Source organism: Cordyceps javanica, chromosome 4 (genome assembly GCF_051103115.1).
Source record: "Cordyceps javanica chromosome 4, complete sequence".
In the NCBI taxonomy this organism is placed as follows: domain Eukaryota; kingdom Fungi; phylum Ascomycota; class Sordariomycetes; order Hypocreales; family Cordycipitaceae; genus Cordyceps; species Cordyceps javanica.
Window position 1 is genome coordinate 4,156,765 of NC_139298.1, and position 17,311 is coordinate 4,174,075.

General features: G+C 53.4%; 4 protein-coding genes across 4 annotated transcripts; 1 reads left to right on the forward strand and 3 right to left on the reverse strand.

Annotated features, from left to right (window-relative positions):
* Positions 1-579: 579 nt before the first annotated feature.
* V2A60_007184 (uncharacterized protein) lies at positions 580-10,763 on the forward strand (the record flags this gene model as incomplete). Its single annotated transcript, XM_083258470.1, has 2 exons — positions 580-738; positions 795-10,763. The coding sequence occupies 2 exons, from the start codon at positions 580-582 to the stop codon at positions 10,761-10,763; spliced, it is 10,128 nt and encodes a 3,375-aa protein (XP_083114596.1).
* Positions 10,764-11,046: 283 nt separating this feature from the next.
* On the reverse strand, positions 11,047-11,720 carry V2A60_007185 (GNAT family N-acetyltransferase; the record flags this gene model as incomplete). Its single annotated transcript, XM_083258471.1, has 2 exons — positions 11,047-11,411; positions 11,492-11,720. The coding sequence occupies 2 exons, from the start codon at positions 11,718-11,720 to the stop codon at positions 11,047-11,049; spliced, it is 594 nt and encodes a 197-aa protein (XP_083114597.1).
* A 1,186-nt stretch (positions 11,721-12,906) lies between these two features.
* V2A60_007186 (uncharacterized protein) lies at positions 12,907-13,365 on the reverse strand (the record flags this gene model as incomplete). Its single annotated transcript, XM_083258472.1, has 1 exon — positions 12,907-13,365. One exon carries the CDS (start codon positions 13,363-13,365, stop codon positions 12,907-12,909), a length of 459 nt encoding a protein of 152 aa, XP_083114598.1.
* Positions 13,366-14,733: 1,368 nt separating this feature from the next.
* Positions 14,734-17,202, reverse strand: V2A60_007187 (uncharacterized protein; the record flags this gene model as incomplete). The annotated part of the gene is made up of 3 exons (XM_083258473.1): positions 14,734-16,225; positions 16,278-17,000; positions 17,090-17,202. 3 exons carry the CDS (start codon positions 17,200-17,202, stop codon positions 14,734-14,736), a joined length of 2,328 nt encoding a protein of 775 aa, XP_083114599.1.
* Positions 17,203-17,311: the final 109 nt, after the last annotated feature.

Consider the following 17,311-nt stretch of genomic DNA (forward strand, 5'->3'; position numbering starts at 1 on the left):
TACCATGTTCAACGTTATGTAAATATAGAAAGAGTAAAAGCACCGTAAATTGCTACACAGGTTACCAATGAGGCAGCCCATTGACTCTATTTTCTAGCCCTCTTTTAAAAAGCTACATCTTGGTCTAGATCGGTCACGCAGAATTGAAGATTGACCTTGGTACTTGTTTCTGTCCATTGCCCTCATCCTGCATTTCTGCGCATTAGCATTACCAGCAGTAAATGAATCAAAAAAAAATTGAGAAAAAATTCCTATTTGCCATCGCCAGTCTCATTCATTATGCCTTCTACAGAAACTGCCCTCAGTTTTCCGGTACGCATGGCGGAACAACGCAATGGCGACGTGAGAGAGGATGAATTCGTCTTCATCCCGGTCCGCATTAGCTTGCTTGGTGAAGCTTGTGACAAATATCAAGTTGATTCGGATTCGGTATTGCGATTTGCTTGGAGCCTGGTGCTTGCAGTTTATTCCGGTGCAAACGAAATTTGCTTTCGTTATATGAGTCGTCAGACATCCAGTACTGAGGCATCATCGGAGCAATGGCTACATCGAATGCAGATTGACAGGGCTGTGCCCATCATGGATCTCTTGAGAAAAAGCAACAGCACCTCCCAGGAGCACGGTAAGTCAGAAGGGCATGCGCAAGATCTAGCTTTGGAAGGATTCGACACCGTCATAATGCGCGGAAGAGAAATTGGGGAGGTTTCGAATAGTTTCGAGAGACCTGACACGGCCAATGTGAGTATTTGAAGCTGGAACTCTGTGAGCCGGCCAAGCTGCTGATACTCATACAGGTTCGGATAATTGTACAAATGATGGGGCCAAATGTGAGCCTGGAATACAGGACGACGAAGCTGGGCCACCGACAGGCTAGAAGTATGGCAGCCGCCATAGAAACGGTCATCTCCGCACTGGTGTACGAGCCCTCAGTGACCATGGGAGGCTTGAACTGGTGCGATGAAGAAGATGCAAACATTCTTGATAAATGGAACAGTCTTGACTCAACCTGGATAGAGGAGTGTGTCCATGAACTGATCGCCAAGCAGGCAACGGAGCAGCCACACAAATCGGCTGTCGACGCCTGGGATGGCCATCTCACTTACCGCGAATTGGATAGGCTGTCATCGATTTTGGCATCTCACTTAACGCTGTTAGGCGTCGCTCCAGAAACGTTTGTTGCCTTGTGCTTTGAAAAGTCAAAGTGGCTTGTTGTTTCGATTCTCGCCGTCATCAAGGCCGGAGGCGCATATGTTGTCATCGAGCCATACTACCCATTCTCTCGCATGCAAGACATATGCACAGTTCTTCGGATCAATATTCTACTGGCTAGTCGAGACTTACTCCATACTGCAACGAAGCTGTCAGATCAGGTCGTGGTGGTCGAAGCTGGTTCCGAGTGTTTGAAGGAGCGCCACGACGAGTGGCAGTGGGAGGCAAGGTCTCCTTGCAGCCCTCACAATGCACTCTACGTTGTCTTTTCCTCTGGGTCTACCGGCAAACCAAAGGGAATCATTGTCGAGCATGCATCGTTTGCCACTTGGGGTACACTGTTGAAACAGGCGGTCTGCTTGGACGCCGACTCTCGAGTGCTGCAATTCTCCAGCTTCGCTTTCCTTATAGCTCATCGGGATGTTTTGCTCACGCTCATGTTTGGAGGCTGCGTTTGCATGCCGTCCGAGTCTCAGCGGCTCAACCACCTCGAGACATTTATAGCCAAACACCGCGTCAATTGGGCCAACCTTACGCCGTCCGTGGCCGCTCTCCTGGATCCAGCCATGACGCCGGAGCTGAAGACGCTGCTCCTCACCAGTGAGCCCATGTCGCTGAAAAGTCTTGCTACGTGGGAGGGTAATGTCAATCTGTTATTCGCCTATGGTCAGGCAGAGAGCGTCAGCCTCTGTTGCGTGAGGAACAGTCCAACGGTTGGATCTGACAGGAAGAATGTTGGCCATAGAATCGGCAGATCGATATGGCTTGTTGACCCCGACGACCACAACAAGCTGGTTCCCGTTGGTGCTGTCGGTGAATTAGTCATTCAGGGGCCTGTATTAGCTAGAGGGTATCTCGATCCCGAGACAACCGCACTCGCGTTTCTCCGCGATACAGCTTGGCTGCGACAGCTACGGCCGAGGTACCAGGGGAAACTGTACAAGACGGGAGACTTGGCACAATTTACCGACGATGGCTCCGTACGCTATATTGGTCGAAAAGACAACTCGGCCAAGCTACATGGACAACGGCTCGACCTGGACTTGGTGCTTCAGCACGTCCAGCGTTGTTTGGTGGAAATGTCAGACACGGAAGTCTGCAACATGGTCATTGATCTATCATACAGTCCTCACTTCGAGGACGTCAAGCTGACCGCTTTTCTTGGCTTCTCCCCCACCTCGACGGATACTGAAGATTCTGTGATGCTAGGGCCTTTAAACAGAGCGGCTGCCTACCTCCACGACTTTCAGTCTCGTTTAGTCAATGTCATTCCCCGGCACATGATTCCAACCCTCGTCGTCATTGTCTCCCATATACCGCTCAATCTCTCGGGCAAGATCGATCGCAGAAAGCTACGTGAGATTCTTTCCCAAATGACGGCCTCAGAAGTCGCTCTCTGTTTGGGGTCTATTGCCAGTCATGAGGCTCCCTGCACAGACCGAGAGCTAAAGCTTCGCTCGCTCTGGTCGCAGGCTTTGAACACTGTTGAATCGAACATCGGGAGACTCGATGACTTCTTCAGACGAGGAGGTGACTCTTTAGCGGCGATGAGGCTAGCATCAGCGGCGCATGCCCTAGGTCTCGACCTGACCTTTGGCGACATTTTTGCGAACCCCGTACTATCTAATCAGGCAGAGCATATCGGCTCTGACAAGCGACAAACGAATAGAGATTATAGCTGCGGAGACTTTGAATTGATTACACAAGCTCAAAAGCAAGCCATTATTGTAGCAGCAGCCGCGGACCACGCATTATCAGCGTCCCAGATCAAGGACATCTATCCAACTACGCCGATGCAGCAAGGCCTCATCGCACTTGACGCTCTGCGACCGGGTTCTTATTTGTCACAGCGAGTATACCAAATCAAGACCGGTGTCAGTTTGCGTAAGCTCGAGTCAGCCTGGGGAGCCGTCATGGATGCAAACCCACCCTTGCGCACCCGTGTAATCAGACGCGCTGATGACGGCCTCACATATCAGGTCGTTATTCGCGGCCAGACAAAGCTGCACATGGCTCACAACTTGCCCAAATATCTAGCTGATGACGAGGCCAAGCCAATGGGCTTGGGCGAGCCGCTTCTGCGACTGGCAATCGTTTCCAACACCAATGGCGAGCCTACTCATTGCGTTGTCACGATACATCACTGTATATATGATGCCTGGTCCATGGCCATCTTGCTGGACCAAGTGAGCGACGCGTATCATGACCGCGCACTAGTTGCGCGGAACTTTAGGCATTTCGTCAAATACGTTTGCGAATCTAACGCAAATTCATCAGAATATTGGAGAAGCGAGACGAATGGGGTAGTCGCTGAGCAGTTCCCAGCTTTGCCAGCTCCAAGCTATTCCCTAAACACTGCAGAGCGCGAAATCCTGAACACGACTCTTTCCCAAAGTGTCGCAGCGGCAGCAAATATAACACTAGCCACTCGGATTCAACTAGCGTGGGCAATGACTATCGCGGCCTACACCGGTGTGGACGATGTGGTTTATGGCTTGACAGTTTCTGGGAGAGCATCGCCTGTTCAAGGCATTGACAAGATGGCTGGTCCTACAATCGCAACCTTTCCCTTGCGAGTTCAATTGAGGTCCTCATCATCAATTCACCAAGAACTTGACATGTTACAGAGACGTGTGATAGCAACGATACCCTTTGAGCAGTTTGGGCTGCAAAACATCAGTCGACTTGGGGACGACGCGGCCAGGGCCTGCAAATTTCAGAGTCTCCTTGTGATCCAACAGAGTCAATCTGCAGCCGAGACAAAGTCTGACATATTGACCGACGTTGAGGATTCTGCTGTCCGCCCAAGATGGAATACATACGCTCTATCGCTCCTGTGCACTCCCTTTCGTGGTGGGGCAGTTCGTTTTGAGGCAGTCTACGATGCTACTGTAGTGCCGAAGGCTCAGATGAGACGGATACTACAAGTTTTTGTCAACATCTTGAAACAAGTAACCGTGTCGCCGGACAGATTGGTAGGTGATGTCGACAGTATCAGCGCACAAGACTTGGAGCAAATACAGCGCTGGAACCCGTCTCTGCAGCAAGCTGTTCCGAAATGCGTCCACGCCATGATCCATGATCAATGTGTATCGCAGCCAAACGCAATCGCGGTCGATGCTTGGGACGGCCAGCTTTCCTACAAAGAGCTCGAAGAGCAGTCGTCACTACTTTCCATGTCTCTGAAAGAGAAAGGGCTGGGTCATGACATGTTTGTTCCACTTTGCTTTGAAAAGTCCAAATGGGTCGCCGTTGGCATCCTGGCAGTCCTCAAGGCGGGAAGTGCGTTTATACTTTTGGATCCATCTCATCCAGCCGAGCGGCTTGCCCGGATATGCGAGAACTCGCAGGCAACAGCGGTGCTTTGTTCAAGAAATACGGTTGGGTTGGCGGCGAAGCTCTCTTGTCCACATGTCATCCAGGTTGATGAGAAACTCAGTCGAGAACACCAGGTCGCGCCCGCGGCTCAAGCACTTCAGCCCACCAAAACGCTCCCAAGTCATGCTCTGTGCGCGCTATATACCTCTGGGTCGACGGGAACTCCCAAGGGCATCATCATCGAGCATTCGGCTGTCGCCACCCAAGTTACAGCACTTGAATCGCACTTTCATCTGGATCGTCAGTCACGTATTTTTCAGTTTGCATCTCATGCATTTGACGTTGCCGTGTCCGATTATCTTTTTGCTCTGGCTCTCGGTGGTTGTGTATGCGTCCCGAAAGAAACGGACAGTCGAGACAACCTGGCCAGAGCTATACGAGGGTGCAGAGCGAACTGGGTCTTTTTGACACCCTCGGTTGCACGAAGTTTACAACCATCTGCGGTACCAGAGATTGAAACGATGGTCATTGGTGGTGAGTCGGCCAAAAGACTAGACTTTGCGACTTGGTCATCTGCCGTCAGGCTTATCTATGTGTACGGCCCTGCTGAAGGGACAGTCTTCTGCACTCTACAGACGAAAACTTCGTCGGGCGCGGATCCGATCAATATCGGATCAGCAGTCGCTGCAGCATGCTGGCTGGTAGATTGTGCTAATTCGGAAAAATTGGTTGCTATTGGAGCAGTTGGAGAGTTGATGATAGAAGGTCCGATCGTCGGCCGTGGATACATCGGCAATGATTCCAGCGGCTCGTCTTTTATCTCTGCTCCAAAATGGCTACGTAATCTCCGCCGAAGCGAATCACCCAGCCGGCTATACAAGACTGGAGACCTGATGCGATACAGTCCAGTAGGCGACGGATCACTAGAGTTTGTCGGTCGGAAAGACAGACAGGCAAAGCTCCGGGGCCAGAGAATGGAGCTTGCTGAAATTGAGCATCAAGTTTCGCAACATTTTCCCGGCGCAACTGATGCTGTGGTCGAGATCATTGCGCCACCGGAATCGGACAGTCAGAAACTACTTGCTGCTTTCGTATGGGATGCAACGAGTGCTGCAGAGCCACTTTTCGATAGAGGCCCTGGCACGTCTTCCAAACCAAGCATATTCAGCTTACCGGATGCAGAGTTTCAATCTCGGGCATCAATCGCGGAAGTGGAGCTCCGGAAGAGACTGCCTCCTTTCATGATTCCTTCTTTGTTTATTCCACTGAATGAACTACCGTTTGGACCTACCGGCAAAGCAGACCGGCGTTTGATCAAGAGCGAGGCGTCTTCACTCTCGCGACAGGAGCTCAGTGTCTATCATAGCTCTGGTACGTCTCGAATGCGAGGTCCATCTAATGAATCAGAGAGCGCGATACGTCAACTGGTTGCAGGTGTACTTGGTCTCAACCCGAATGACATCGGAATGAACGACAACTTCTTCCAGCTTGGCGGTGACTCTATCAGTGCGATGGTTTTGTCCACTCGGGCTAGTGATGTGGATTTGAAGTTGACGGCCGCAGATATCCTCGGTTACCCTCGTCTTTGTGACATGGCTGTTATCGCCGTTCGCGAAGAAATGGGCCATGGCTTGCCCAATGAGCAGAATTTGCTACCGCGGCCTTTTTCTTTGCTTCCAGCAAATTATCATCATGAAACTTTGATGCGAGAAGTGACACAGCAGTGCCACATAGACGAAAGTGATGTTGACGACATATACCCATGCACGCCTCTTCAAGCAGGGCTATTCTCCCTCACCATGAAGCAGCCCACAGCATATGTATTTAGTTTTACGCTACACCTTGCTCAGGATGTGGACATGATTCTTTTCGAGGAAGCTTTGGACGCCGTTATAGACGCAAACCCCATCCTCCGCACAAGGATCGTTTGTGCGACCAGCATGGCAGGGTCTATGCTACAGGTCGTCCTGAGCAAGACAAGTTATAAGCAGCTGTCACTTCAAGCCTCCCGACAGTACGCTGTAGATCTGGGGCATCCTCTCTTCAGTGTTCAAATATTGAGCAAGGACAAGGATGAAAATCATTGCCGAGCAGTCTTGACGCTACATCATGCTCTCTATGACGATGTATCTCTGCGGCTAATGTTGGTTCAGCTATCTGATGCTTATTATGGAAGAAAATCTCCAGTCTCACAGCCGTACAAATGCTTCATTCAGCATTGCCTGTCACTCCCGCCCGACAACGATGTAAAAAGCTTCTGGGCTGACGAGCTGGCCAGCGCTGCTGGGTCCACATTCACAAGGATACCTTCAGATTCATACTTATTACAGTCTCCAAAAAACGCAGAATGTTGCGCATCCCTGTCATCAGAGAGCACCACCACTGTGCCGCTTGCGGCAGCACTCAAGCTTGCTTGGGGATCCGTTGTGTCGGCATTCACCGGCGAAGCTGATGCCATCTTTGGCACCGTCGTTAGTGGCCGAATGGCGAGTTTAAGAAACATTCACAAGATTGCTGGACCGACGATTGCCACTGTTCCATTCCGCGTCCGACAAGTCCCTGCTATGACCATTCAGGACGCTTTGGATGAGGTGCAGTCGCGAAGTTTACGCATGATTCGCTATGAGCAAACTGGGCTGCAGCGACTCCGTCAACTCGGATTTGCGGAGGCTTGTCAGTTTCAAAGCCTTTTGATAGTACAATTCTCTGAAGAAGGGGACATTGTAGAGAGTCCATTGTACAAGGTCGTTCTGGAAGAGCCGGGTGGTACCTTTCAAACCTACCCTCTGACAATTGTCTGTACGCCTTCAGCCAAGTCGGTTCACATCCGCGCGACATTTGATTCCGAACTGATGTCTGCGGCTCTGGTGAACCGTCTTCTGACACAATTCTCGGCAGCTGTTGCGCACATCACCAACCTGCCTCGGAAATGTATGTCCTCCATCCCTTCACTGAGCATCGGCGATGCGAAAAAAATATGGATGTGGAACAGGTCAGTACCCCAAAGGGAGAACTCTTGTATTCATGACATCATTACAAAGAACGCTGCTGCGCGACGAGAGACTCCCGCAGTTTGTGCATGGGATGGTGGGTTTACGTATGACGAGCTGGAGGATTTGTCCTCGAAGCTTGCAAAGCGCTTGCAAGGTTTCGGTGTAGCTACTGGATCAATGGTTCCGCTATGCTTCGAGAAGTCACGGTGGACAGTAGTAGCTATGCTGGCCGTGCTCAAGGCTGGCTATACGTTTGTCCCATTGGATGTGTCGCAGGCCGCTGGCCGCAGAGATGTTATCCTGGCACGAATCCGAGCAGATATCATTCTGGCATCCGCCAAGTGTGCCGAGTTGCTTGCTGCCACTAAGCGAGTGGTCTTGGTAGTGGATGAAGTGAGTCTAGAGGCTCTGCCACCCCGGCCGCCAGCTGGAGCTCTTCTATCCCGTGAAGCTACAGAACGGCCTGGCACCTCTGCCGCGTACGTGCTTTTCACATCTGGAAGCACTGGGCAGCCCAAGGGAGTTGTTGTTGACCACAGCGCTCTGAGCACCAGCTGCCTTGCACACGGGTCTAGGATGGGGTTCAGCGAACGTACGAGAATGCTTCAGTTTACCTCTCACACCTTTGACATAAGCCTAGCGGAGATATTCACGACGCTGATATTCGGTGGTTGCGTTTGTATACCGTCCGAAGATGACAGGTTCAGCGGTCTGGAGCTCAGCGTCGACGCCATGAAGGTCAACACTGTGTGTCTGACGGCCTCCGTCGCCAGGTTGGTCGAACCACATCGCATGCCCTCCCTAGATACCATCATTTTCGTGGGCGAGAATGCGACGGAGGACGACTTTAAAAAGTGGATGCACCTTTCCCAAGTTTTTGATGCATATGGTCCAACGGAATGCACCATATTCTGTTCCATCAACAGGGTACAAACCAGCAGCGGTGCCGGTTCTGTCATCGGGGAAGCTGTCGGCTCCGTCTCATGGGTCGTATCCCCAGGCAATCATGACCACCTTTTGCCAATTGGGGCTGTCGGCGAATTGCTCGTGGAGGGGCCGGTCCTGGCCCGCGGTTACTTGGATGATGCTGGAAAGACATCAGCAGTCTTCATTGAGGATCCCTCCTGGCTGGTCCAGGGCACCGAGGGCTATGCTGGCAGGCGAGGCAGGCTATACAAGACAGGGGACTTGGTACACTACAACGAGGACGGGAGTCTGACGTACTGTGGCCGCAAAGACACGCAGGTCAAGATACGAGGGCACCGCGTGGAATTGGAAGAAGTGGAGTGTCATCTGCGCAATTGTGTCGCCGGAGCTCATCAGGCAGCCGTGGTCTCTGTTGCCCTGAGCATAGATGATTGCGCATCTCGATTGACGGCTTTCTTATGCTTTGATGCTGAAGCGTCGCCGCCAGAAGATCAAGTTCATGCCGTCACCCTTTCACTCCCAGTGAGAGACAATTTGGCAGATCACTTACCGGCCTACATGGTACCCAGTGCATATCTTGCCATTAGACGGCTACCCTTGAATACAGCTGGTAAGCTGGATCGCAGGCGCCTCCGGGAAATTGTTGTCAACTACTTTGAAAGGCGCGGGGCCAAGAGTGATACAGTACCGAAGCAAGGCTGTTCTAAAGAAGAGTCAGTTTGGCTGCATCGCAACGCCGTGGGAGGAGCTGTGTTCTCTCCTCTTCCCTCACCATTCCGAGACTGTTCCACCGAGACGGAAAGACGTGTCAGATCTGCCTGGGCGGCAGTTCTTGGACTCCCAAATGATCGAATCAGCACTGACGATAACTTTTACGATATTGGTGGGGACTCTATTCGGGTCATCCGACTCATGAAGGTAATAGAGAATGAGTTTGGTGTTCGCCTGTGGTCATCACTGGTCAACAGTCGTAAGACCACCATCAGCAAGATGGCGGAATATATAGAGACCAGACCGGAAATGGATTCGATTGACTTGGAGGGCGATATTGCGGCGGCACTCGGCTCTCCCTGGGCGTCAGCAGTTTCTGAGCCATGGTTCAGCCCGGTCGGGTCACTGAGCGGCCCTGCGACTGTGTTTCTCACGGGCGGAACTGGGTTCCTGGGTACACACATTTTGCGAAATCTGCTAACGTCAACCACCGTTGCAAGGGTGGCAGTCCTTGTCCGCGCCGCCTCGGCTGTTGAGGGAATGGAGCGGGTGAAGAAGACGGCGCTCATGGCCGAGTGGTGGAAGGCAGAACACGAACGTCGCATCGACGTCTGGATCGGGGACTTGGAGCTCCGCAGGCTCGGCCTGGGCGAGTCGCAATGGAGTCGGCTGTCAGGCACGGCAGCAGCGGGCAACATTAGCACCATCATCCACAGCGGCGCCGTCGTGAACTGGAACATGGACTACGACAGGCTGCGGTCACCCAACGTGCTGTCCACGGTCGAGCTGCTCAGGGCCGCGGCCTTGTCGCACGCCGCGCCGCGATTTGTCTTCGTGTCTGGCGGCGCCATGGCCGAGCTCGACGTGAACCCGGGCGACACTGCGGCCATGGAACAGCTCAGCAGAAGCAGCGGCTACGCCCAGAGCAAGTTTGCGGCCGAGGCCATCACGCGCCGCTTCGCCGCCCGGCTGCCGCCCTCGCAAAACCGGTTCTCGGTGGTCAAGCCGGGCATGATTATCGGGCCCGCCGACACCGGGGTCGCGAACCTCGACGATTTCCTGTGGCGCGTCGTCGCCGCGGCCTCGCGCCTGCGACTCTACCCCGTGGACGACGAGGAGGAGGACAGCTGGGTATCGGTCACGGATGCGGACTTTGTCGCGACGCAGGTCGTCGCCCAGGTGCTGCCCGCCGACCGCGGCCATGTCGCGCCGTACGTTGCCGTGGCGAGCAGGCACGGCCTCGGCGCTGCCGATTTCTGGGCGCAGGTCAATGCGGAGCTCAAGCACGCCTGCGAGCCTGTTTCGTGGCCTGCCTGGGTCGAGCGAGCGCTGCAGCAGACTCGGCACGTCGGCGAGAGTCATCCGCTCTGGCCGGTTCAAGAATTTCTGGTGGCCGCCGGAAAAGGGAAGAAGCACGGCGGTGGTGGCATCTCGACGGCTTCGCCGCTCGTTGCCCCCGACAAGGCGGTTCTTTGCGAAGCTGTCCGGGCAAACTTGCGCCACCTCGGTCGGGTTGGCTTTGTTGAAACCCGACAGAGTTCCCTGTCAACGACAAGACATGGCGTTTTTCGTCGATCAGCCGCAGCCCCAGCATCATGTTCTTAGACCTGAAAGCTAGGCCAACTCTACTCGATTTATATGAATTAGAGATTGCATTGCTAAGATGTGGGATGAGCGGCTGAGTATTTCAAGTACTAGATTGTAAATTTAATACTGTGAATTATTTGTCTCGTCTCCTGTGATCTCGTCTACGGCATGTTGCTGTTTTGGCAGCTCATCGCGTTCCAATGTGCTCAGAGCATGAGAGGGCGGAATCTCGACAAAGTCTAACCCACTGTATTTTGAATACTTTTACTATTCTATCAATGATTTCAATTTGCGTCAGATCCTATGTTCGGATGGCCGCGCTTCCCTGCCACCGCGCTCTCCACTCGTCTTCGAGGATGCTCATCCCAATCTCATCCCACCACTTTCCGTCTTTGAAGACTGACTTTCTCCTCCTCCCCTCCTCCGTGAAGCCGCATCTGTCGTAAAGCGGTCTCACTCTGCTGTTCCATTCCAGGTACTCTAGCTCGATGCGATGAAGGCCGGCCTGGCGGAAACCCCACTCCAGCGCCCAGTTCAGCGCCTCCGTGCCGTACCCGCGGCCCTGCTGGTCATGGACAATGTCGATGGCCATGTTGGAGCATCTGTGGTGCATCATTTCGGGCTCCGCGGCGCTGAGTGAGATGGCGCCTATGGGCTCTGACGTGTCTAGCAACGGGAACAAGGTTGTTAGCGGCTAGTATTCTCGCGCGACAGACAGAGCAACGATGGCCCGTGGATGTTCGCACCTGGATCATTGTCAATTCTGTAGATGATGACGAATAGAAGAGACTTGTCCACCAAATCCTTGACCACATCCTCGACAAATCTTTTCCCTACAGGGCGATGCAGGGACGCGGACGCGTTAATGTACGCAAAAGGTTCCGTGTGTACCTGTTCGATAAAGTCGACGTGTTTATCCGGGTGGTAGGCGCGATACTCTAGACGTTCTGATCGAAAAGGGTGATGCGGGGACATTATGAGACACGATCAGTTTGGCTTGTAGCCTTCTGTTCCAGGGCGCGATCTCTTGTTGCTTTACAACAGGCTTTATACAATCTGGCAAATCCTACAGAGGCATGGCAAGTCTTGGTTATTCCACACGTCGTAGTCGCCGAAGCGGGGTTTCGCAGCCTTACCGGCCGCATTGTGGGCTACGGACAAAGAGCAACCTAAAAGTTGGCATTATTCCGATCGTCGTGACTCATATTGAATTACTCATTCATCAGCTTGCACGGGTGCGTCAAAGTCTGTGTTTCTTTTTCTCTTCGTAGCAGGCCTCCTTTCTGAGCGAAACTCACTTGGCTGATCGGCGGAGGGCAGCTCCCATAATTTGTCCATTCGTGACAGTAGCTCTTTCGAATACTTGACTTGGACAGTTTCCCAAGCTCCTGTGCAGTAGATTGTGGAATCAGTCCACTCATTCCATAGACTACGCGCCATACACTCGAAACACAATATTTGGTGTTTTGGTAGGCAGTTGGAGACATGCGTATGCTTAGTGGCCTAGTAAAGAGTAGTTTTATTGTGTATTTTGCCATCTTGTAAAGAACTACTGTATAGGGTCACATGAGGATAACGATTCAATAAATTAGTTGCCAATGATAAATAGTAAGATCAGTTTAAATAAGAGATTCAATGATAATTTGACGCGTTTATAAAGATACTCGTTTAGGTTGCTCCGATAAAAGATGGAAGACGTATAATGACTTGACGATTTTATAGGCCACTAATCGTACGCCGAGGACATTGAGACCGAGTCTTTCCCAGCGCCGCGCAAAAGCACGATGCCTTGCTGATCGACGACTTCTACGGTGTCTATGCAGGCCTTGAGCGGTCCTCGCCCCAGCGATCGAAAGGGCATGTCTACCAGTTGTTTCATCGACGCCGCAGCTAACATTGTTCTCGTCGGGATTTTGCAACGTCAAAACTTGAAGGAAGGGTTTTTTTCTTGTGCCAGCATTACCTAATTACAGCTTCAGACTCATAAAACGAGCTTGATGGGCAGCCTGTACTAACACTCATACTACTAAAGGATGAGTGTAACAAGTCAGGATATATCAGTTATTCTAGACAGCCCGATATATCTAGAGCCACCACCAAACTATGACAATCATGATCCTTTAGGATGACTACGTCACCACTGCCTCCCCTGGGCTGCCCATCACCAGGTGCATGCCACCTCATTCGTGGGCCACGAAGCCCACAACCTCGAGCCGCAAATGTACTCGGAGCGCATCGAGTAGCACGTCTTGTGGCCGTTGGGGTCGACCCAGTGGGCGCGGCCCTTGCGGTAGTCGACGCACACCGAGTGCGTGCCGGTGCAGATGGAAAAGGTCGCGCAGCCGTCGTCGTGGACGAAAAACTTTTGGCAGTCGCACGCGCCCCACCACCGGATGTGGCTGTACCAGAAGAACTGCGACCAGCTGCTGAACATGTCGAAGCCGAAGCGGCTGTCCGGGCAGTCGCTCTGGTTGCACCCCGTGCGCGGCGACAAGGCGGTCGAGTTGGAGTAGGAGTTGCCGGCGGTCGAGTTGCCGGCGGCCGGCCGCTCAATGGCCGAGGCCAGCACCTGGACGGCGAGCATCAGCCCGGCCGTGCCCTGGATCAATGCGCTTTTCATCGTTCTTGTCTTGTCCGGGTGCGTCTGACGACTGATGGTGCAGCAGGACTTTGTACAATAGCGCGTCGGCCAAAAGAGAAGAAAAGGCTGGGCTGTAGAGAGAGACGAGGGAGGTGTGGATGTTTGAGAAAGTGAATGAACCTTCTTGTCAGGCTCGATGATGCCCTCCAGTATACATATATATGTATATATACACATCTACTTCTGATTACTTGTTGTTTGCTTCATCAAGATGAACCTTGTCTCGGGCCTGTTGTCTACTCAGGCCACGGTCAGTGGATCAACAAACAACAACGACTTCGATCCGTTGCTGCGCGCAATGGCGAGATTGCACAAAGCTCGGAAGTTTGTTTGCAGAGCTCCAAAGGATACATGCCAGCGCGATGCGCCACTTGCTGTTTGTAAAAGGTGTCGGTCGGAGGGTGGCCGCCCGCGCCCGTCGTCGTATACAGTATCCGAGCAGGGCCCGTCTTTTGAGCTGAAACTTGTTCTCCAGTCTCGAAGTGGCAGACCGTGACTTCCGGCTTGGCTGGTCTCCCCAGTTCCGCGCTCATTCTTGTGATGGAGGAGGAGGAGGGCATGCATCCGCCTTGATCGCCTTGTCGATTGAAGCCCCAGGGGTTCAGGTCACAGCTGCCGCCCCGTGGACTTTCAGCCGGGCTGCAATTCTTCACATTTCCCATAGGTCCCAAAGCTTCACTCGCGTGTTGTGTGCGGGTCGATTTCCCCCAGCTCTCCCCTCCCGACTGACGTTTTAGCCGATCGGATCGTTCACGAAACTGCGAACTGCTTTTTCTCCAGTCTTTTTTACCCACTCGTAGTGGATCGTTTTCCCTTTCCGAATGCTCGTTGCCTTTGAATATCAAATGCTTCCTATTGTTCTCTGGTTTTGTCTCGGGAAAAAAAAAGGTCGGGGGACTGTGCGCGGCCGCGGGACCACGTCGAGCCACAACTGAGGAGGGGGGGGATTGTGCTGGGGGACGGAAGGGGTAAGAGTATGTGCGTATATTCATCATTTGTCAATCAACTCTACACGTCGATGCCTTTTTTTCTGCTGCCAAGAAAAACTCATATATACATTGCTTGCTCATCATTTTCGGCTCTTCTGTCTCTCGTTTCCTGTTTATTTCGCACGCTCTTCCAAATCTCTTCGTTCAAAGTACGAAATTTTCAACGTGTTATATCCCATGCCAGTGAACAATTAAAGAGAGAGAAACAAAAAAGGAGCACCATCAGAAAAAAAGAAACGTAATACAGACATATAGATGAAAGAATAAAAAAAAGTCGGGGGGACGGGTAGAAAGAGGTAGTGGTGGTAGTCTATCCTTTCATAGCCTAGGGTTGGTGTCGCTGACCCTACAACCATGCCTATCGGTCGACAGCGTTGGCGTCGGGGGGCTGAACTGGCAACCCGTGTATGCGGTGCGCGCCCTTTAGCTGCTGGGCCGAAACTTTGTCCGCAGCTTCAGCCTCGGGCGCAGCGTTCTTTTCCTCGTCGTTTGCCTCTGTGTCAGCTGGAGTGGCCTCGGGAGCGGCTTCGGGCGTCGGCTCTTGAGAAGCAGTAGCGCTGGAAGTAGCCTCGCGGGTTGCCTCGGCCTCGGCCTCGGGCACTGCGCTCTCGCTGACCAGAGGTTGTGATGTGGACGCTTCCTTGACAGAGCGAATGCGCTCGTCTTCCTCGGTATACTCAATGTCGGCATCGACGCTGACCAGAGGCTGAGATTCAATCGATTCCTTGACCGACTGGATTTGCTCGTCTTCCTCGTCCTCATCCGACTCGGTTGCCGCTTCAGCCGCCCTGGCAGCTTCTTCGGCGGCCTTGGCATCTTCTTCAGCTTTGATGCGGGCCTCCTCCTCGGCCTTGATACGAGCCTCCTCTTCGGCCTTGAGCCTCGCTTCTGTTTCGGCCTTGAGTCTGGCCTCTTCCGCCAATCTGGCTCGCTCATCAACAATCTCCTTGAGGCGATCGGCATCAAACTCATCCGTGGTATCTTGGGCATCAACCTTCCACTGGATGACCTCCTTAAGGTTGGCCAGTTCCTTGGCGGCGGCAGCAGCAATCGTCATTCCGCGATCCTCAATCTGCACAACAGCATCCTGGGCTTCGAGCAGGGTCGGGTGGGTAACAATGAGCTGCTTGAGCTCCTCCGTCCAGTCATTGAAGGTGCTCTTGAGGTCGTGGTACTTGGCCCAGTCCTTGTACGTGACGCCGTCGGTCCAGGCCCACTTCATACCGATTTGCTGCAGGGCCAAGCTTCGCGTCTCGTCGAGAATGGCAAAGTGAACATCCGAGGTGGACAGGACGGTGCTCTGCAGGTCCTCGTCATACTGTTCGCGCCAGCTACGGATGTTTTGTGCCTTGGACTTGATGGCGACGCCGGCCGCCCTGACAGCCTGAACAGTTTCGGCGTGGCTATCGATTTCAGCTCCTTGGAGATGTTGGGAAACAATTGCATTCATCTTCTCTTTGAGGTTCGTGATTTCGGTGGTGATTGTATCCCGCAGTTGCTGGATGAGCGAAACTCCCACAACATGGGCCTCTTGGTCAATCATGCGGCGGGCAATCTCGTCAACGCTGTCTTCAATTTCAGCGGCACCCTGTTCGGCCTGAGCGGCAAACTTTTCCTGCCACGACTCCAAATCTTGGGCGACCATTTCGCGTACTTTGCGTTGTCTATCGGATTCGTTTTCTTCGGGCTCTGGGGCTTCGACGGGATGACGGACGGACTCGGCCGGAGGTTCAGCCTCGTGCTGGGCAGGCTCGTTGCTTGGTGCGCGGTCGGCAGCACCCGGGGTGGCACTCTGGGGGGCGGGCTTGCTCACATAGGATGACTGGCTGGAGGATCCGGTTGTCGAGCTGCTGCTTCCTGTCAGAATACTGGATCGTGGTGGAAAATCGGCGTCATGCTTACCTGGGACTGGGCACAAAGGTGCTCGATGTTTCATGCAGAGACTTGTTGTTTGCGTGCGACTTGTAGCGCCCCAGACGCTCGCCAATGCGCACAAGCTGAGGCTCGACGTTCTCGACATAGACGACACGCAGCTGGGGCCAAACGGCGCGGTCGAGGAACGCGTTGGTGTTGGTCCATGTCCACTGGGCCGCCGGCAGCACCGTGGTGACGGCGAAGTTGTGTGAGGATTCGTAACCGTGGATCGCGTAAGGCTTGGAGAATTGGTAGGCAGGATAGACGATGCTATCGACGGCGTAGAGTGACTGCGCCTTGGCGACGTTGTAGTAAGGCTCGGCCAGGGCGACGGCCTTGGAAACGTGAGGCGCGAGAGACTTGTCGTAGTGAGCCTGGGTCAGGGCCTGCAACTGGACGATGCGCGGCTGGCCGTTGATCTCCCACTGGGCCAGGGCGTAATCGCGACCCTTGACGACCCAGGGTTCGCCGTAGTGGACGGCGTAGTGTCGAACGGGGGCGACGACGTTGGTGCTGACAGTGTCGTAGTAGGGCCGGGCAACGTCGACGTAAGGTGCGGCGTAGCGGTCGTAGTAAGGCTTAGCATGCGGCGCGATGGCATTCCTGACGCGAAAGTAGTGCTTGCAAACGAAGGGGGATGTATCGTCGCAATCTTGGAGTGTTGGAGGGCATCGGAAGAGGATGGTGAGAATGGCGGCCCATGTGGCGAGGCTAGATGCGGTGGGTTAGTAACGTGCAGCATTGTCGCAAAGCAAGGCGTCCGCGGTTTGCCAATATCCATATCAATCGAGATTACGTACCGTGCTGTCAAGCTAATCAGCCAGGGAAGAAAGCTGCGCTTTGTTGTGGTTCTGCGAGAGTAGCCGTTTCCTTTGGGGGTGGGCTGCGCAGAGCCGTTTGGAGCTTCGCCCATGACTCGAGATTTTCGAGAGCACCGTGTGGTGTGGTTGGCTGTCGGCGAGATTCGAGGCGCAAACGATTCAGGCGTGGGCCAAGGCAAGGCTGGGGATGAACAAGGTCGC